General features: G+C 43.4%; 1 protein-coding gene across 1 annotated transcript; it reads right to left on the reverse strand.

Annotated features, from left to right (window-relative positions):
- Positions 1-10057: 10057 nt before the first annotated feature.
- Positions 10058-20731, reverse strand: LOC103277526 (zinc finger and SCAN domain-containing protein 31). The gene is made up of 8 exons (XM_062973540.1): positions 20447-20731; positions 18497-19262; positions 17811-17931; positions 17387-17469; positions 16735-16861; positions 16116-16250; positions 11456-11499; positions 10058-10901 (listed from the first exon to the last, which is right to left on the reverse strand). Exons 1-8 carry the CDS (start codon positions 20452-20454, stop codon positions 10407-10409), a joined length of 1779 nt encoding a protein of 592 aa, XP_062829610.1. The 5' UTR covers positions 20455-20731; the 3' UTR covers positions 10058-10406.
- Between the last annotated feature and the right edge of the window lie 1415 nt (positions 20732-22146).

The raw sequence follows: 22146 nt of genomic DNA on the forward strand, positions 1-22146 counted from the left end.
TCAATGACAAGACTTCTTTTTACCCTCAATATATTCTTCTAAATTTGGAATCGCAAAGGCTACGATGAAAGTCACAAAAAAATTTTTCCTCCTCTCCCTCCCTATGTTTCCTTTTTTCTATTTTTCCTACGTTTCTAATAAACATGATTCCTACTCTTTCGATGTTGTTTAAATATATATATATATACTAGCTGTGCCCAGCCACGCGTTGCTGTGGTGTTGTCTGGTGGTGTTGGTGAGAACTTGTTGAGTTAGTGGTGGTATTGAATGTCTGTTGTATGGTTGTCTTTATGTTTAGTATGCATTTGGTTGTGTACTGTGAAAGTGGTGAGGATAGAGGGGGTCTATGTCTGTGCCGTCCGCCGGACAATAAAAAACTATAAAACTGAAACGTGCTGTCCTTTATCCGGGCGAACTGCAAATCCCTATAAGCTGTCCTATAGATATTGAACGACTGAGTCTGGATAACTTCAAAAAAGGATGTTTATTCATACAAGGTTGTAAACCTGGCACAGATCTTAAAGTTGCAGAAAATGAAACAAATTTCCATAGGTTTTAGTTGCAGAATTATCCCTGGTTCCAGAAGGCAAAAGTGATTATAAAACCACTATACCCTAATCACGCTGCCTATATTAGAAGGAGAAACTCTTTCCTTCCCTATCTTTACAGCAAAGATTAGTTCTAGAAGCGATGGAATAACTTTGCTCCTCTAACTAGATTTCCTATTCCAGATCAATATAATTCAATACTTATCTAATTTGGATAGGCTTAGATTGGCCTGGTTTTGAGGATGATTTGTCCCAGTTAGCTTTGCACAGCTCCAGCACGTTGGAAGACTATAGCCAGAATGAAGCTCCAAAATGGAGACTAGACCCTGGTAAAAAGGGCGGTCCTAAGATGTTGCACTCTTTGACCAATCACTGCAAAGAAAACTGCAGCCAGCTCTTGCAGATTCCAAGCCACCTTTCCTAGGCCTTTGCAGCCAGAGGCTCAAACAAAATGTAAAGGAGGGAAAACAAACAAACGACCAATAGGTAAGGCAAACCATCGTCCTGGGGGACGGAACACTCCCCGCTAAATTCCCAGGATGTGGGAATTTACCAATCAAAAACATACAAACACCTTTGTATACACAACAATACAAACACTATAAAACTTTAAACATCTCCAATAAGCAACACGAGGTCACTAATTGGTCTGTCCAGGACAGACATTTTGTCCTTACTATGAGTCTTTACTTGAACTTTTCTAACCTTACCGTCCGGGCAAGGAAAGGTCTTTAATACAATGCCCATGGGCCACGCATGGCGGGGCAAGTCTTTGTCCTTTAACAACACAACGTTGTTAACCTCAATGTTGTCCTGTGGGCTTTGCCAGATTCTTCTAGCTTGAAGTTGGCTTAAGTACTCAGCTTTCCACCTTTTCCAAAAGTGGTTGGCCAAGGACTGCACCTGTTTCCACAGGGCACGGTGAGTTCCGTCCGGAACTGGCAACATGACGTCCTTCCATCCTGGCACCTTTTGTGTCAAAATAAGTGCAGGAGTCAGTGGTTGTAAGTTCTCAGGGTCACTGGTAAGGGGAACCAGCGGCCGGTTGTTGATAATTGCGGTAACTTCCGCCATAAGTGTCACCAAAACATCATGCGTCAATGACCTATGACTCAAAAGCATGGCATTAAGGATTTTGCGACTAATACCAATCATCCTCTCCCAAACACCACCCATGTGGGAGGCGTGAGGAACATTGAAAGTCCACATAATTTGTTCAGTATTCGTAAAGTTCTGAACCTTTGGGTCTCTCCCAAACCTAGACACACAATTGAGTTCTTTGGTCGCACCTACAAAATTGGTGCCACAGTCAGATCTAATAGACTTAATCGGCCCTCTGAGAGCTATGAACCTTTTCAATGCATTTAAAAATGATGAAGTGTCCATCCCTTCTATGACTTCTATATGGACAGCTCGTATTACTAAACAAGTAAACAAAACTGCCCACCTCTTGTTATTTACAACACCACCCCTGGTTTTCCTAGTGACAACCTCCCAAGGACCAAACACATCGATTCCCACATGGGAAAAGGGTGGGTCTGTCAAAGTCCTATCCTGAGGTAGTTCTGCCATCAACTGACTTTGACAGTTTCGCCTAAGGCGCCTGCATTTAACACATTTGAAAATACAACTGTTGACCAACCTTTTGGCATTAACTACCCACAGACCTTCATTTCTAAGGGCTGCCTCAGTTAGAGTTCTACCCTGATGATGGATCCTTTCATGGTGATGCCGAACGAGCAGCAATGCAGTGTGACTATTAGGGGGTATGATGATGGGGTTTTTTATGCACGCCTTGAGTTTAGCTTTGGCTAACCTTCCTCCAACTCTCAAAATACCCTCCTTGTCTAGAAATGGGTTTAACTCATTTAGAAGACTTTGATTAGGGATGTTGAGCCCTTGCTCTAGCCTAGCTATTTCCTGCTTGAAAGCAGATCTCTGTACTGACTTGAATATGACGCTCTTAGCCTTTATCATATCCTGGACCTGTAAAGGCTCACTATCTTTGCAAGCTAAACGATGTATAAGCCTAGCTACTGCTCTAAGAAGACTGTGCCACTCCGAAAAACGTTCAAAACGGTGTGGTTCCAGGCAAGATCTTTGGCCCATCTTGATTTCTGTGGTTGATTTGCAGGCTTTCACCTCTGCACTTCGTGAGACTTGAGCATTCATAATGTCCGAAAACCTTTGCTCATCTTTCGAGAGCGCTGTGGCTTCGTCTCTCTCAGAGACTTTGAAGATGGAGGAATACTCTGGAGTTATTGCTTGGCAGTAGACTGAGATGTGACTTAGGCAACTGCGCACAAGTGTAGGACGTCCACCTTTAAGCACCTGTGCTTGATTGGAGTCCAACGACGATGGTGGGTGCATCTTGTTTATGCACACTGGGCCTGTAACTGTCCAGCCTAGTGGTAGCAGCTGAGCAATGGGCGCCCCTGGAGGTCCCTTAACTTGGTCGTTCACATAGAACAAGTTCGGACAGTCCGCACCAAGCAGAAGGGCAATGTCCACATCTGGACGGAAAGCAGGTATGGCATTCTTTAATCGTCGCAAATGTGGATGAGTCTCCACAACTTCTCTAGTTACAATTTGTTTTTTGTTCCGAGGGATGGAGGAACACTCAATCAGGTCTGGCAACTTGAACTGCCTCTTCTGGTCGCAAGAGGAGACAACAAAGCCAGATGCTATGCGACCCTGCAACTTCTTTTTTCCTGCACACGTAGTCATAGTGTAGTCAACCATCTTGGTTTTAAGGTCAAACATGCGGAAGAACTCTGGAGTAGCCAGGGAGGCGTCGCTCTGTGAATCCAGGGCCACATAGAGTCTCTTTCTAAGCCAAGGGCTCTTGGCTGGATATACATCCGCTAGGCAGATAGGATGACAAACTCTGTACTGGTGCGAGTCAGAACACAGCTCTGTACAGGCGACTGCTGAAACTTCCACCTGCATCTCTGGTGCGGCTGGCTTGTCGGTGTCTTCGACTGCTGACTTTTCTTTTGATGAAGCGTTCTCTTTGGGGTGGGAGATGATATTGGAGTTGTGCATTGCGGTGCAATGCTTGAGGCTGTTGCATTTCTCACACTTGATGTTTTCTTTGCAGTTGGATGCAAAGTGTGGAGTTGCTCCACAGCATCTAAAGCAGATTCCCTGCCTTTGAACTAGCTGTTGCCTTTCTTTGTATGTCTTTCTACTAAACTCCCTGCAGTTGGCCAAGCTGTGAGGCTTTTGGTGAATAGGGCAAAGCAACTCTTTTACCTCCGACCTGGGTTCGTCAGTCTTGTGTTGAGTTTCGACTGCCTTTACGCTGACAGGTCTATTGGCCTCTCTAGGTGGTTTCTTGTCCACTTCAGGTGCCTTCTCTGGCTGGGTCCCTTGGTATAAGGTGGGGAGGCCCGTCTGTGGATCATTCCTTTCTCTGGCTGCCCTGGTGATGAACTGGACCAAATGAGAAAATGGAGGGTATGCCTGGGAGTGGGCCTCCTTGTAGTTGAAGACCTCCTGTCCCCAGCGTTCTTGCAAAGTGAAGGGCAGCTTGGTCAAGATCTGCCTCTGGGACAGGTGCTGATCGAGGCACTTCAAACCGGGCAGTTCTGGATTCTCCTTGGCCGACTCTAATTCCGCAAGGAGATCGCTGAGGTCCCACAAGAGTTTGAAGTCTTTGAGTTTTAAAGCTGGGAACCTTTGGAGCTTGTCCATAAGAGATGCTTCAATCTCTGTGCTGGCCCCATACCTCTGCTGCAACCTGGCCCAGGCCTTTTCCAGGGCTTTGTCGGGATCGGCTACGTGGGCTGCGTAGATCTTCTTAACTTGTGAGGATGAGGCTGGGCCCAACCATGCAGCCAGAAGAGTCAGTTCTTCCTCAGGCAATAACTTTAAGTCTCTGATTGCTCTCTGGAAGGTGGCCTTCCAGAGAAGAAATTCCTCAGGCTTGTCCGAAAACTTTTCGACACCCTTGTCCTTAAGATCTCTTCTGGGGCTTCTGATGATGGAGACAAGCTGGGACTCTGGCGTCGAAGGGAACAATTGAGGAGTTTGCTGTTGTGGAGTGGACTCCCACCGTGCACCTTGCGTCAACCTTTGGCCTCTTGGAGGGATGACATCGACCACTGACGAATCGGTGGCTCCCTGTGCAGCTGTCTGTAAGGGCCAACTAGCACTCGGCCTTGAGGCCCTGATTGACTGACCTAGGGATTTAGCAGGAGGCACAGGTAGCTCGAGCAAGGGTGAGCTCCCCGCTATGACGCTCTGCTCTGCAGGAAACTCAAAAGTGACTTTGGGGCCCTGCTCTGGGTAAGGAGAGAAGTCTTCCTGTTCCTCATCCGAAAACTGGCTGTTTAAGCTATTAAGATGCACAAGCACCTTGGAAGAAGGGTCCTGCTTCGGCAACTGACTTACATTTTCTTCTGTGAGTGGCTCAATTAGGGCCTTGGCCAAAGTCTCAGCCCTTACCTTTTTGGCAGTAGCATCCATCCTTATTCTAAGCATTTCTATTTCACCTTGCCTTTGGGCCTGTTCCATTTGCATTTCGCTTTGTCTACGGGCCTGTTCTATTTGCATTTCGCTTTGTCTACGGGCCTGTTCTATTTGCAGTCGTTGCTCTTCTTCTTTAAAGGGAAGGGTGAGATCAGCTGCCTTAGCATCAGCCTCCGCCCCCGCTACCTTGCTCTTTAGCTTCAGACGTGCAGCCTCCTTAATGTGCAAGGCAGCTAGGGAAGAGATGGCACTCCCAGCAGCAGAAGACTTGCTAGAGTGGCTATGTTTAGATGATGCACACTCCCTTAGCTTAGATACCTGGCTAGAGCGGTTGGACTTAAGACTAAGTGCCACAGCAGGTGATTTTAAAAGATTGGTCTCATGGCTGCATAAGGAAGACTGATTTCCTTTTGGCTCAGACCTTAGATTAACAGGTGGAGAACTAAATTCCAAGGCATCTAGAATTGCCCTCACCTTATTTTCTTTCTCATTAGTGTCAGCTAAGACACTCACTATTTCTAACTCTGAATCCTTGGCGTTAATGCGCTCGAGGACCTGGACTATCTTAGACACCAAACCCCTCCAAATACCGAAGGTCTCTTCAAGGTCGGTCTGTAATATGGATGGCACCCTTGTAATACCCAAGCTCTCAATTCTGTCCATCAATGTTACAATTCGCTCCCATGCCGAACCTAACCTCACATGGAGGAGCTCCTTTTCACCTATTAGATGGGCTAGCATCTTGGCTGAAGGGTGCTTTATCCTTTGGGGCCTTTCATTCCTACTTTCAGCCTCAGAAGGAGGTATACCATCTGTATCATCTTGAAATTGCATAGACATTATGTATTCTTAATAGCAAGTAAATTTACAACAAAGGCAAATACAACATACCAGCAAGTAAATTTACAATAAAAGCAAATTCAATATATAATACAATTCACAGCACTTAACCATAGCAATATATATCACTAAGTAACTATACTTTACAAAGATTGTGACCCTTGGCGCCAAACTTTGGTAGGCAAGCTGCAAAATGCCAACTGACAGCAACTTGCCACTTGATACCTCCCTTGCCCGAGTGACGTAAACTACCAAAATGGCGACTTCGCCAAATTTTCAAGCACCTTGTGCTCCGCGGCTCGAGGCCTGCCGCCGAAGGAGCACCGAGGCTGGCTTTGGAAAGGAGGAGAGAAGAGACGCCTCCTCCCCGCTGTGAAGGGAGGTCACCACCGCAGGACGATGAGACAGGTCACCACCGCAGGTCAATGAGGCAGGTCACCACCGCAGGATGATGAGACAGGTCACCGCCGCAGGTCAATGAGGCAGGTCACCACCGCAGGATGATGAGGCAGGTCACCACCGCCGGACCATGAGGCAGGTCACCACCGCCGGGCGACTGTCCCGGCCGAGATCCTAGCCACTGTGAAGACTCAGCCAGAACTTTCTTTTGGAGTTGCCAGGCTTATCTGGGTCCCGGCCTGGTGCTTCTGGACTCACCACCTCTGTGTGAGCCCAAAGACTGCTGCTGGAGCTCCGCGGCTCGATACCTGCCACCGAAGGAGCTCGGGGTAGATTGCTGGGTTTTGCACAGCCGTGCAATTGCAGAAACAGCCGCAGCTGAAGAGCAGGATACTGCAGAGGCTGAAGGAATGGCAGCAAGCTTCACTGCAACAGACCAACAAAATCAAAGTCTCTATGGCCGTGCAGGCTAGCTCAAGCGGAAAACCGCTGATCGTCCTCAAAACTGTGCCGTCCGCCGGACAATAAAAAACTATAAAACTGAAACGTGCTGTCCTTTATCCGGGCGAACTGCAAATCCCTATAAGCTGTCCTATAGATATTGAACGACTGAGTCTGGATAACTTCAAAAAAGGATGTTTATTCATACAAGGTTGTAAACCTGGCACAGATCTTAAAGTTGCAGAAAATGAAACAAATTTCCATAGGTTTTAGTTGCAGAATTATCCCTGGTTCCAGAAGGCAAAAGTGATTATAAAACCACTATACCCTAATCACGCTGCCTATATTAGAAGGAGAAACTCTTTCCTTCCCTATCTTTACAGCAAAGATTAGTTCTAGAAGCGATGGAATAACTTTGCTCCTCTAACTAGATTTCCTATTCCAGATCAATATAATTCAATACTTATCTAATTTGGATAGGCTTAGATTGGCCTGGTTTTGAGGATGATTTGTCCCAGTTAGCTTTGCACAGCTCCAGCACGTTGGAAGACTATAGCCAGAATGAAGCTCCAAAATGGAGACTAGACCCTGGTAAAAAGGGCGGTCCTAAGATGTTGCACTCTTTGACCAATCACTGCAAAGAAAACTGCAGCCAGCTCTTGCAGATTCCAAGCCACCTTTCCTAGGCCTTTGCAGCCAGAGGCTCAAACAAAATGTAAAGGAGGGAAAACAAACAAACGACCAATAGGTAAGGCAAACCATCGTCCTGGGGGACGGAACAATGTCCCTGTGTAGTATTGTATAAGGAGCCCCGGTGGCGAAGTGCGTTAAAGCACTGAGCTGGAGACCAAAAGGTCCCTGGTTCAAACCCCGGGAGCGGCGTGAGCGGCTGCTGTTAGCTCCAGCTCCTGCCAACCTAACAGTTCAAAAACATGCAAATGTGAGTAGATTAATAGGTACCGCTCCGGCGGGAAAGTAAGGGCGCTCCATGCAGTCATGCCGGCCACATGACCTTAGAGGTGTCTACGGACAACGCCGGCTCTTCGGCTTAGAAATGGAGATGAGCACCAGGCCCCAGAGTCAGACATGACTGGACTTAACGTCAGGGGAAAACTTTACCTTTAGTATTGTATAGTATTTATACGTTGTCCATGTGTTGTGAAAGCTTGGGTTGTGTCCAGCTGCATAGTAGAAAGGGTTGGGCTGGATGGCCCCTAGGAGTCTCTCCAAACTCTTGGATTCTATGCTTCTATTATTATTATTATTATTATTATTATTATTATTATTATTATTATTATTATCATCATCTTCTTCATCATCATTATTATGTAGAGGCTGGATGGCCATCTGTCAGGAGCGCTTGGATTGTGTCCTCCTGCATGGTAGAAGGAAGTTGATCTGGATGAACCTTAGGGGTAACTCCAAACCTTAGGATTGTATGATGTTGTTATTATTATTATTAGTAGTAGTATTAGTATTGAGAGGCTGGGTGGCCATCTGTTGGGAGTGCTTGGATTGTGTCCTCCATGGCAGAGTTGAGTTGGAGTGGATGGCCTTTAGGTGTGTCTCCTAACTGTCTGATGCTATGATTCGATGTGTGTTATTATTGTGCAGATATTGGATGGCCATCTGTCAGGAGTGGTTGGATTGTGTCCTCCTGCATGATATAAGGAAGTTGAACTGGATGATCCTTAGGGGTATCTGCTAACCTTAGGATAGTACAATATTCTTATTCTTATTGAGAGGCTGGGTGGCCATCTGTTGGGCGTGCTTGCATTGTGTCCTCCATGGCAGAATTGGGTTGTTCTGGATTACCACAGTAATTATCTCATATTACAGTAGAATCTCACTTATCCAACATTCACTTATCCAAAGTTCTGGATTATCCAACGCAGTCTGCCTTTTAGTAGTCAATGTTTTGTAGTCAGTGTTTTAAATTCATTGTGATATTTTGGTGCTAAATTTGTAAATACAGTAATTACAACATAGCATTACTGAGTATTGAACTACATTTTCTGTCAGATTTGTTGTATAACATGATATTTGGTGCTTAATTTGTATAATCATTACCTAATTTGATGTTTAATAGGCTTTTTCTGAATCTCTTCTTATTATCCAACATATTCACTTATCCAACGTTCTGCCGGCCTCTTAATGTTGGATAAGTGAGACTCTACTGTATATTTATAATCTTATATCTGCTTAGAACTGGATTATATGAGGCCCCTTCTACACAGCTGTATAAAATGCACACTGAAGTGAATTATCTGGCAGTGTGGACTCAAGATAATCCAGTTCAAAGCAGATAGTATAAGATTATAAATGGGTAATATAGCTGTGTGGAAGGGCCTTGAGTCTACACTGCCATTTAATCCAGTTAAAATCAGATAATCTATGGAAAATGCCTAAGTGAGGCCTAACTGTGCCTGTCCCGTGAGCTGAGTAGGTCGCTAGGAAACCAAGTGGGCGGAGCTTAGCACTCTAACTGGCAGCAATTGGATAAAAACAATTATTACTCTCTCTCTAATTAGGACTTTATTTTTCTTTTCTTTTTGTTGTATCAACCTAGTGCCGTGGATGATGGGTTGTGTTGCCAAATTTTGAGGTTGGGGGCCTGTACTTTTGTTGTTTTGTCCACTGCCCTGATGCCATTACTCTTTTATATATATAGATATATATATATATGAATAATATATAATAACAAAAAAAGAAAGTATTTTCTGGCAACTGCTCTTTATCAACAGTAAGACCCCCGCTTCTGCAGAGGATATGCTCCTGGTTGGATTGCAGTTTCATGAAATGGTGGATACAACCAAATGTTATTAGGATTACTTTTGTCAAACTTGTGTTATTGTCTGCATGTAACATTTATTCTTGTTCTCTCGTCTTTATTTCCTCAATAATTAAGTTTGCTTTCTCTCATTTCTTCTTGTTATGTTTTACCTTCTGTTTTTAACTTTCATGGGGGTCGTGTCCCCCAAACAGCAAATGAGGACGGATAACAGTACGTTGTCGAAGGCTTTCATGGCCGGGATCACAGGGTTGTTGTATGTTTTCCGGGCTGTATGGCCATGTTCCAGAAGCATTCTCTCCTGACGTTTTATCCACATCTATGGCAGGCATTCTCAGAGATTGTGAGGTACATGCCTCACAACCTCTGAGGATGCCTGTCATAGATGTGGGCAAAACGTCACGACAGAATCCCTTCTGGAACATGGCCATACAGCCCGGAAAACATACAACAACCCGGATTAACAGTACATTCCTTATTGTTTTGAAAAGCTGAATGCTAGAAAGCAAAAAAATGGAAACGCTTGTGTAACATCTACTTATTTAGATTTTGAAACTGTGTATCCTGCCTTATAAAACTTTTATTTCAAAGCAGGTATCTGATCTTCCATTTGAGCCTGCAGCTGGGGGAGAACTTTAAGGAAGGAGGGGCCCCAATTCCCTCCCACCCTGCAGTGGTCTACAGACTACAGAGTATACATTATCTCAACAACCTTCATAAATACTGTTTGTTCAGTGCATCTTTAGGACCACAGTTCTCCCCACACACAGAAGAGAGAGGCCTTATGAAGGACCTATGAGTTCTCTGGTGTCCATTCCACAGATATTGGCAAGAGGAGCCTTTTCAACATTCGAGGTACAATAGGGTATCTTTCCAGTATAGATTTCCTGTTGGACAATTAAATGTGAGCTCCTTCAGAAGCATTTCTCACATTGAGAACATTCATAGGGTTTTACTCCAGTATGAATTCCTTTATGGTCCTTCAAGCTAGATCTCAGAGTGAAAAACTTGGCATACTGAGAGCATTTATAGGGTTTCTCTCCAGTATGAATTCTTTGATGGTCCTTCAAGGTATATCTCTGAGAGAAACACTTGCCACACTGAGAGCATTTATAGGGTTTCTCTCCAGTATGAATTCTTTGATGGTTCTTCAAGCTAGATCTCCGAGTGAAACACTTGCCACACTGAGAGCACTTATAGGGTTTCACCCCAGTATGGCTGCGCTGGTGTCTTATCAGTGTACCTTTCAGGCTGAAGCATTTCTTGCACTCAGAACACTGGTATGGCTTTTGTCCAGTGTGACTCAGTTGGTGGCATGTCAGGTCCGCTCTAGATTTGAAGTCCTTCTCACAAGTAGAACATTTATGCAGTTTCCTTCCTGTAGGAACATTTTGGGTTCTCTGTAAAGACTGTCTCAACAGAAAGGAGAAGGAAATAAGAAGAAAAGGAGTTAGAATTTAAGGAGAAATTAAGGAAGAAAGAAAAGGCAAATTACCTTGAAGAAACTGCTGAGAAGTCATTTTTATATTCACTTTTTAAAATCTCTTTTTTTCTTTTTTTTACATTTCCTTCCTTTCTTCTCTTAACCTTTTCTCTCCTTTTCTTTTTTGCCCAATTAGGGATTTTGCTTTTTAGTATTCTGTTAAAACTAATAAAGATTATTTTATTTAAAAAAAAGACTGTGGATTTTGCATCCTTCTCCATCTTCAGGACATTTTGCATCTTTCTTTCTTGGCTTCAGAGCAACAAACCCATCTGACACATTGTGGTATTTTCTCCCATACGTGGAGAACAAGAGCTTCCCTAAGTCTGTGAAGGCCTTATTATCGGCACCTATAAAGGTTTTGGTGTGTTTCCTCTCTGTCTCCACTAACTTCTTAGACTCCTGACCTCTGAGCCAGTACTTCCTCTTATGAATGTTGGATGCCATAGCCTGAGATGGTTCTGCTCGCGATGACTCTACCTGTGGCGGTATCTTCTTCTTCTTCCAACCTCTCTTTTCATTACCTAAAGAGAGACAGAGAGGACATTTGTTTCTGTTCTGGCCACCATTTTCCTAATTTGTATCACCTGGCTTTCCCTCCTGCCATCTCTTGCTTTCCATCTCATTCAAAATGTCTTTGTTCACCTTGGATCACTTGAGTTCATGTGTAGGTATGTGTACTGATATATCACCCTCGCTTTACATTATGAGCTATCTGAATTAAGCCTGGCATCAGGAAATGAAAGGAAAATGTGGCTGATTTATACAAAAGCTGCATCAGCTAATCATCTGGAAAGTAATAATAATAGTAATAATAATAATAGTAATAGCAATTAATCGTGCAAATTTGCAAGAATATCTTTTTTTCCCCTTCTGCCCATGCAATCTGGCTTGCAAGGGTTTCTCTCACACTCTCCTTTCGCTTTTGAAAACATTCGCTTCTTCTCTGTCTCTCTCTCAAAAAAATATAAGATAACCAGCCTGGGAGGAGAAGCAGAGGAGGGAGGTTTTGGAAAAGAAAACATACTGTGGCCTCCAGGCTCCGCTGCTGGCTTGACCTTGACCCGAATATAAGCCGGGGGAGGCTTTTTCAGCTCATAAATAAGGGCTGAAAAACTCAGCTTATCTTCGAGTATATACGGTAGCTCTCAAAAATCCAACAACCACAACAATGGTTTAACCTAATACAGATCTGCACATATGCAAGTCTTACAAGTCAATGTGTATTCCGGTCTTATTTATTTATTTATTTATTTTATTGTTTCACCCCATTCCCACCCCCCGCCCTTTCCACTTGGACATACTCTTTGTACCATAAACGACAGAAATTACATTTAAATTATCAATCTTAATTTCAATTTTTCAACTTCACATCTTCATACATTCTCCAAGTAATTCCTACTTGAATCCCACATACTCTTAACGTTTTCTATTTATTTTCTATTGTTCAATTTACAATTTGTTATTTCCACATTTAACATATTAACTATATAATTATACCAGTTTGTCAGAGTCCATTTTGTTTTATCTTTCCAACCTCTCACTAAAACTATTGGAGCACACAGTATTCATTTGTCAGCCACCCTTTCCGTTTGCACATTATAAACTCCTGGTATCCTTGCATGGAATATATTTCTATGGTTTATTATTATTTGAAGATTTAACGTTCTATTATTTTCTCCTTCAATTGTTCTCCGGTACACCTGTACTCTATCACATTCCCATATCATGTGATTAAACATACCTCTTTGTTTACAACCATGCCGACACCTATCTTTTAAGGTAAAGGTTTTCCCCTGACATTAAGTCAAGTCATGGCCAATTCTGGGGGTTGGTGCTCATCTCCATTTCTAAGCCAAAGAGCTGGTGTTATCCGTAGACACCTCCAAGGTCATGTGGCCGGCATGACTGCATGGAGCACCATTACCTTCCTTTTGTATGTTTTCGAACTGTTAGGTTGGCAGAAGCTGGGGCTAACAGCAGGAACTCACCCCGCTCCCTGGATATGATCTGCTGACCTTTTGGTCGGCAAGTTCAGCGACTCAGCAGTTTAACCCACTGCGCCACTGGGGGCTCCCTGTCCTTTACCCCAGGTAAAATGTATTCGTATAGGTCTCGTCCTAATCGCCTTCTTAAATGGATTGTCCTGATCACTAATTCTCTCCCTCTGTCTATAAATATTTTGTCTTCTAGCCCAATTTTGGATCCAATTTCCTCCTCCTGTCCAGTTCTGAATTTCTTTTTGCTTTACTCAGGATTTCCATCTTCTGTATACAAGTCCTCAACTAGTCTTTTCCCTCTACCTTTGATTAATCTCAATGTTCTATCTATATTTACGTCATTGCTGTGTTTAACCTGCCATATTGTTGCCAACTTTATCTAATTGTCTAGCTGTTGACTTCTTTTTTCTTTTTTCCACACTCTTATCGTTCCTTTAAACGGTTTCTAACATTCTGTTTCATCTCTCCTATTCCAATCATTAAATCTTTTTTTCTTTAATCTTATTTATTATTTTCTCCATGGGCTACCTTGCTGCTTCTCAAAGATCTTTCACTGGGGTGATAAAAATAGTTTCTATAATAACAGAATATAGTGACAGTCCCCTTGAGAGTGGTGGTGTATCATCAAACACTGCTTTACCTTTGAAAAATATCTGCTACTGATGGGATCAAAAATATTAATGTTTTTCATAGATTCCAGGGTGGCAAACCAGGAAAATTGTCTTACCGAAATGCTGTTTTCCTTCTACTTCTCCTTACTGATTCTTCTATCCCTTTCATGCCACTTCGAGATTTCTCTGTTATTTTTTAAAATTATTATTATTCTCAATGCAAAGTCCTCTCTTTACATCCATAGCTGTATTTTCAATTTTGCTTTGAGAAAATGTGTTTTTATGTTTTTGGTTCAGCCTCGAAAAGGAAGGACATTAAAAAGAAAGAGAGGAAACTTGGCTTCCTTCACTGGTGGCTCCTTATTGGATTTTGCTGGACATAATTACCATATATACTCGAAGATAAGCCGAGTTTTTCAGCCCTTATTTATGAGCTGAAAAAGCCTCCACCGGCTTATAATCGGGTCAAGGTCAAGGCCAGCAACAGAGCCTGCAAGCTATTGCTTGCAATATGTGATCTATTTCTCTCTTCTTCCTTATCAGTGTGTTTTCGTTTGCAAAGCCTCCCTCCTCTTAATCAAGGGAATGTTTTGAAAAGAGAAAGACACCCTTGCAAGTAAGGAAAAAGAAAAATATATATTAATTAATCTTATGAAAGCATTTTCCCCTGAAATATTTGTTAAACTCTCCTACAGATATATAGACATTAACCCCTTGCAAGCTTTTGCCATCACTATGTACCTTTATATGTGTATCTATCTATATGCATTAATTTTATATATGAATTTCCCCTCATACGTTTGCAGGTCTTTGCAAATCCTTTATACATAGAGATCCATGTACCTGTGTATCTGTAGCCATACATATACATTATTTTTATATATGAATTTACCCTCATATGTTTGCAAGTCTCTGCAAATCTATATATATACAAGAGTGATGGCATCACGGCGACCCACAAAACAACAAAACGACAGGCCCCCCAACCTCGAAATTTGACAACACAACCCATCATCCACGCCTCAAGGTTGATACAACAAAAAGAAAACAAAAATAAAGTCCTAATTAGAGAGAGAGGAATAATTGCTTTTATCCAATTGCTGCCAGTTGGAAGGCTAAGCTCCTCCAACTTGGTCTCCTAGCAACCCAATAAAAATAATAAAAAACACTAAAAATAATTAAAAACACTAAAAAATTAATACAATAAAATACTATAATAACAGAAAATAACTAAAAATAATACAAGAAAATAATAAAATATAATAAATAAAAAGATAACTTACAATAAAATTAATTAAAAAATACAAATAATACAAAAATACAAATAATGTCAACAATTACACAACAATTTTTAACCAATACCACCACCACTTTGCCACAGCAACGCGTGGCCGGGCACAACTAATATCTATATAAAGAGAGATGTCTGGATAGATATTAATATATTCTTACCTACCTATATATAGGGCTTGGAAATATTACAGGGGGGAAATGAACACACAAATATATATAGACATGTCTAGATAGATATGAATATATATATATGTGTGTGTGTGTGTGTGTGTGTGTGTGTATAGGGCTTACAAATATTGTAGGGGAATTGCACGCACGCACACACACACACACGCACGCGGGATTTGCAAACATTTCAGGGGGAAATGCATATGTGAAATTAGTATCTATAATTATAGATCTATATCTAGCTCTGCATTGTTTATATAAGCATTGAATGTTTGCCTGTTACTATGTTGGAAGCTAGCCTGAGTCCCCATGGGGAGATAGGGTGGGATCCAAATAAAGTTATTATTATTATTATTATCATTAGGTTATTGTTGATACCATATTGTTTTTGTTACCCCTACTTTTCCACTTATAGAGCTAGTTTATTGTTTATCTTTGAAATATGGTAAATCTTCAAAAACATTTAACCTACTGATGCCTCAATTAATGAAATTGTATTGGTATCTATTTTTATTTTGAAATTTACCTGTAGCTACTGCATTTCCCACCCTCGGCTTATACTCGAGTCAATAAGTTATCCCAGTTTTTTGTGGTAAAATTAATTGCGCCTCGGCTTATATTCGGGTCAGTTTATACTCGAGTATATAGGGTATTCTATAATCAGGACAATCAGACATTATTTTCTCCCCTGATGTGGTTATAATTCATTGTTTTAAAAAGCTGTTTCTCTCACATGATCTGGGTATTCATGAGGTTTATCTTCAATACTATTTCTCTGACAGTTTAACAAATTGGATTTCTCTACTGAACGGATTTCCTTCCATGTGTCTACCATTTCTTTCCATTATGCCAACTTTGATGTTGATCATGGTCAGCTATTGAGACGCTCTTCTTGGTTTCCCCAGGAGACTCTGTGACAATCCCTTTGACCATATTTGGGGAACTAGAGCCTTCCCCAATTTAATGCCCCGTGGTTTTGTTGAGCCTGTTCTTGCGACAAGAAATGCTTAGATGTCCTGACACCTTTGGAACTCACAGAAGCCCCTTCCTCTCCCCACTTGGACTCACTTCTTTGTCCACACGTCTCCACCATCAACGGTCCATCTCTTTGGTTTAGGAGTGGCACTGCCCCGGGCCTCTCCTTCAGCTCATTCACTCCATGCTGAGAAGTCTCCACTTTAAGCAAAGTTGCCTCCACCTCACCTGTAGACAAAGAGGGAGGAATTCTGTCCATGCTCAGGAATCCTTCTTAGGAATCCCTGGGTCCTGCAACACAATTCTATGGCCAACGTCTGCTGGAGGTTCATCACAGAATCATACTGGGGGATCTAGCGATGCCTAAGGAGAACATTTTAATTAAATCCACACATTTAATTAAATCCACACATCTGCAAATGTGGAGGGCCCGCAATACACACACACATACACATACACATACACATACACACACACACACACACAGAGTGTGTACATGAACCCATCTCTGCTTCTCCCTTTCCTTTTTGAGCCTTTCCACACAACCGTATAACCCAGAATATCAAGGCAGATAATCTGCAATATCTTCTTTGACCTGGATTATCTGACTCCACACTGCCATATAATCCACTTTAATGTGGATTTTATACAGCTGTGTGGAAGCGGCCTCAATTTCATAAAGTCACAGGTCATGGATCTGAGCTGCCCTTACCAAATGGCTGGGCATTTCCGCCCTCCTCCTGCAGGACTTGCCAGAAGATGGTCTGTTGTCCTGGCTGGGAGAGCGTCTGCTCAGCCCTGTGCAAAGGGACGCCTGTGTCTCTGCAGTCCAGCAGACCCTGGAAACGCAAGACATGCCCATCAACACAACAGTCAGGCCATCTTCGTGCGCAACAGCTTTGACATAGAGACTGATCTGCTTGTGCTTCCGCTGCATTAACTCTACAGTGCAGATGCATCCTCAAATGGGCTAACATCCTTCATGCTTGTTCTATCTAAAGTGATGAACTGACAGAGTGAACTTTCTGCAGCCTGTGTTTGGGTTCTTGAAAGTATCATTCTAGCAGAACAATTCAATTAACTGTTAACTCTTAAGCTATCCATGGTATCCAAAGAAGAATAAAAGACTAGCAGAAAGCAAGGACAGACCGAAACATAATAGAGTGGGACTATGACTTCCCTTGATCTGGACACTAGACTAGAATTGCATTGTCCATTTTCGCTGCCACATCAGATAATTGGCTAATGTTCAGCTTGTGGTCTATAAGACCCCTAGATGATTCCTTATTGTTATTATTAGACATTATTATTGTTATTGCAGAATAATAGTTTGGATTTGGGCAGAACTAAATGAGATTACATACTGCACCCAGTCTAGCCTCAGTCTTCACTTGTCCTTCAGGAGGAAACACTGAAATGGAAGGACTTGGGCCTTTGATTCCATCACCTGCAAAGAATAAGTGGGAATTCTTTTTTTTTTTTAGAAGGTAATGAGTTGCATAGAGTCAAAGGCATATACAGGGGAAGTACAACCTACCTTCCTCCTCATTTATTAAAAAAATAGTTTTCATAAAGAAATCACTCAAGCAACTTCACACCCCATGGGCCATGTATGTAGTTTTGCAAGGTATTTAGCCAAAGAGAGCTGATGCCTGCCTAAGGTACAGCTGCCATGATCCCACAGTACTGAGCCATATAAGTTAAAGTGATGTCAAACTATATAAGTTCTAAAGCATAGGTATAGCCTACATGTGGCACGTTCATTCTCCCAAACCGGTGAAGCCTTACCTAGCAAAGGGATCACGGCATCCTGCACCGGCTTGGCTTCTTCACAGATCTGTCTCTGAGCAGCATCTGGTGACTTCCTTTCTGCCTCTGGGGAACCAACACACACATCCTGCGAAGGTCCCTGAGAAACAGGAAGGGAGATGGAGAGAAGGAAAGGGAATTCTCTCTGTCTAGTGTGTTTGTTTTAGATTCAGATTTGTTATACATCGGTTAAAAAAAATACCACAGCATTAGAAGAGACTACAAGGGTAATCTATTCCACTGCTTCTTAAACTGTGGGTTCCGACCCCAAATGGAGTCTCTTTATCTCAATCATGGGGTAACAAAGATTTGATAACAATAGAAGCCACCAAGTGGCTGTTTTAGACATTCCCCCGAATCTGTTTGCAGTGCTTCCAGTGGTTTCTGCAGAAAATGTACTTGATAAAAAGGAAAATCAGCCTGTTGAGCAAGCCTTACAAATGCTGATTTGTTATCAGTAAATATTTTATATACCCGTGATATATTTTATATACCTAGATACCCAGGTGATGTAAAAATTTGTCAGAAAGAAAGGAATTGTCGGTGCAAATGTTTAAGAAGCCCTGTCTAATCCAAACCCCATTCAATCACGTAAGAGAATACAATCAAAGCTCCCCCAAAAGATGGCCACCCAGCCTCTGCTTCAGTAGCCCTCGGAGCCTCACCTGCCACCTGGCGGAATCGGCCTCTTGCTGTCTCTTGAGGAGGAAGTCCTCTGCCAGGCCCACAGCCTGGGAACAGCTCTCCGGCCCTCCGCCTCGGATCCATCCTTGCAGGTCTTGGGGAAGACTGGCCAGGAATTGCTCCAGGACCAGCAGCTCCAGGATCTGCTCCTTGCTGCGTCTCTCCGGCTTCAGCCACCGACTGCCAAGCTCCTGGACTTGGCTGTAAACCCTTCGCGGATCCTCGACCTCTTGGCAGCAGAACAGCCGGAAATGCTGGCGCTGCAGCCCTACTCTCAGGGCCTCTGCTCTCAAGATGGCCGCCTTCACTTTCCCATAATCCTCCCTGTCTCCGGCTTCCAGACTCCGAAAGGCCTGCTCTGCTTCTCCACTCAATGCGGGCAACAGCCGGGCCACCCACTCTTCCTTTGGCCACCGACAGGCTTTGGCCACTTGCTCAAAGGAGGCCAGGAAGGCCTTGGCCTCATCCCACGGCGTTTCCTCTGCCGGCGGAAGGCTTCCCCATGCCCAGGAAGGCGACTGGAGGGTCTTCAGGAACTCCTGCCATTGGGCTTCCCAGCGCTGCTCCATTCTTTGACCTGGAAGGTCCTTGCCTTCTTCCGACGCTTTCCACGTTGGCCCCTCGGTGATGTATTCATACTGAACCCTACTTCCGGCTTTCCCTCCTCTTGGCACTCCTTGTTCCAGCTGCAGACTTGTGGGATTCGGCTCCTTCATCCCCTTCATCTCTTCAAGCCAAATCTCAGTTCTGTGATTAAAAAAGAGTCACAAGCGTTGCCTTCCATGAAAGAGTCAACTCACCTTGCTTTGCATATGCAGGAGGAAAAGGCTACCGTTTTTACTTTACCCACTGGAATGACCCAATACAGGCAATACCAGCAGGATGGAGACACATTCATGAACCAAACAAGAGAGATTCTTCCAGAATTAAAAAGAATGAAATGCAGAGGGGGAAATAGAATAAAAATTCAGTTTGGATGGAATCTCTCCAAAAATCTATTCCTTTGCCTTATCAAAGTGTGGTAAGAGTGGAATAACTCTGCCTCTCACAGAATCCTAGAGTTGCCAGAGACCCCGAGGGCTAGTCCCATTTTGCCAAGCAGGAAGGCACAATCCAAGCCCTCCCAACAGATGGCTATCTGGTCTTTGTTAAAAAAAACTTCAGAGGAGGAGATTCCATCACACTCCAAGGCAGCAGCATGTCCCACTGGAATCCTTTTTCCTGTACTAAGTAACTGTGATCCGGCTGTGGATGCCAAACGTGGGGCACAGACACCGCTCTCCTACGACCAATGTTAAAGACTGGTGTGCTTGGGAGGGCCTTACAGTGGATTATGTGAGTTATAGTTCACCCAAAACCAGGGACCACTATAAACACCAGTGACGATGGATCTGGACCAAACGTGTCCCACAGTCCCTCCCATGACCCACAGAAAGTACTAGAGGAGTTTGGTAGGGTGTTTGACCCTGGATGATGGGAGTTATAGTTCACCCATATGCAAAGTGCATTGTGGACCTCACCAATCATGGACCTGAACCAAACTTGATACACAGACCCACCATGATCAACTCTTCACTCATAATGCTGTTTGGAGGCAATGACAGGTGATGATGGGAGTTGTAGTTTACCCACATCTTTATGCATTTTCTAATAAATTTCTAATAAATAGCACCGCGAAATAAATACAAAATATTCTAATATTTATCAGCACAAAAGATGTAATCAGGCATCTAAGCTAATATTATAAAGCAAAAGGTTTCCCCTGACGTTAAGTCCACTCATGTCTGACTCTGGGGGTTGGTGCTCATCTCCATTTCTAAGCAGAAGAGCCAGTGTTATCCGTAGACACCTCCAAGGTCATGTGGCCACTGGCATGACTGCATGGAATGCCATTACCTTCCCAGTGGAGCGGTGCCTATTGATCTACTCACATCTGCATGTTTTCAAACTGCTTGGTTGGCAGAAGCTGGGGCTAACAGCGGGTGCTCATTCCACTCCCCGCATTCGAACCTGCAACCTTCAGCAGCTCAGTGATTTAACACGCTGCGCCACCAGGGTCTCCAAGCTAATATTATAGAGAAAGCTTAATTTACAAAGAGAGACATAAAACATCACAAATGTTGTTGTTAAAATATAATGAAACAGGGCACAGGGCTTAGAATTGAAACCCTTTGTACAAATCTATGGAAAGAGGATTCAAATCTACACTGGAGCTTCCTGCAAAGGCAGGCACAACACTCAAGAGGAAGCCAGGAAAGGGCCTTTCCCCCTCCCCCACAGAGGTTATTCTGGCCCCACCTGCAGCACCGTGGCTCCAGGCGAGGGGGCCTTGGGAGTTCCAGTTTCCCAAGGCCTTGAGCCTCCCCGTCCTGCCTCCGCCTCGAATAGAAGGAAGGAAGGAAGCAAGCCCAGGAGAGCAGCGAGAGGGAAGGGCCTCCGCCGGAAGGAAAGGCCAGGCAGGAAGGAGGAGGAGGCTGGCCAAGGCGCTGCTGCCCCCGGTGAGGCAGCGCCTTCCCTTCCACGGCGCATGCGCTCCCTGGGGCCGAGGCCGGGGATTCCCTCCCAGGGAGAGAGACTCTGCTCAACCTCGGGAGGAGGAGGCGAGAGAGGAGGGAGACAGGCCTCTCCATTATGTGTTATTTTATTTAGTTTAATAAGTTCATTTTGAGATTGTTTCGTCCACTGTTTTTATTTGATTTACCATTGTTGTTTTTGGCATTGAAAGTTTGCCATTTTGTCACTTTTATTGGAAACCGCCCTGAGTCCCATCGGTTGGAGGATTGGGAGTACAAATAAAGTATTTTCATGATGATGATGATGATGATGATTATTATTATTATCATTATAGGGCTCGGGGCCACTTTCTCAGGGAAGCTGGAGTTCCCATTTAGGCCCAATGGCAGCGAATCATGAAGGAAAGGCTCATAACAGAAAATAATGTAAATTCTCAAACTTCTTATTTATTTGATTCTGGTGTTCTTTAATACTAGTAACCAGATTTGTTTCATTTTCATGGTTTCCGCCTTTCTGTTGAAATCATCTACGTGTTTGTGGAGTTCGGTGGCTTCTCTGTGTAGTCTGATTGATTCCTGTCTGTAATTACTCTGTTTTCAGAGTGTTGTTCTTTATTTACTGTCCTAATTTTAGAGTATTCTAATACTGGAAGCCAGATTTTGTGCATTTTTGTGGTTTCCTCCTTTCTATTAAAATTGTCCACATGCTTGTGGATTTCAGTGACTTCTCTGTGTATTCTGACATGGTGGTTGTGAGAGTGGTCCAGCATTTCTGTGTTCTCAGATAATATTTTGTGTCCAGATTGGTTCATCAGGTGCTCTGCTATGGCGGACTTCTCTGGGTGAGTTAGTCTACAGTGCCTTTGTTGTTCTTTTGTTCCTGTCCGGACAATGGGGCTGCGTTTGGTGGTCCCTCTGTAGACTTGTCCACAGCTGTATGGCATCTGGTAGACTCCTGCAGAGGTGAGAGGATCCCTCTTATGAAGAAGGAAAGCTGATGAAGAAACACAATCTACAAACTATCTACCGACCCACTAAGGAAATGCAACAAATGCTACGTTCAGTGAAGTACAAGAGGGATCCTCTCACCTCTGCAGAAGTCTACTGTATGCCATGAA

The sequence above is a fragment of the Anolis carolinensis genome, chromosome 2 (assembly GCF_035594765.1).
Source record: "Anolis carolinensis isolate JA03-04 chromosome 2, rAnoCar3.1.pri, whole genome shotgun sequence".
Classification (NCBI taxonomy): Eukaryota; Metazoa; Chordata; class Lepidosauria; order Squamata; family Dactyloidae; genus Anolis; species Anolis carolinensis.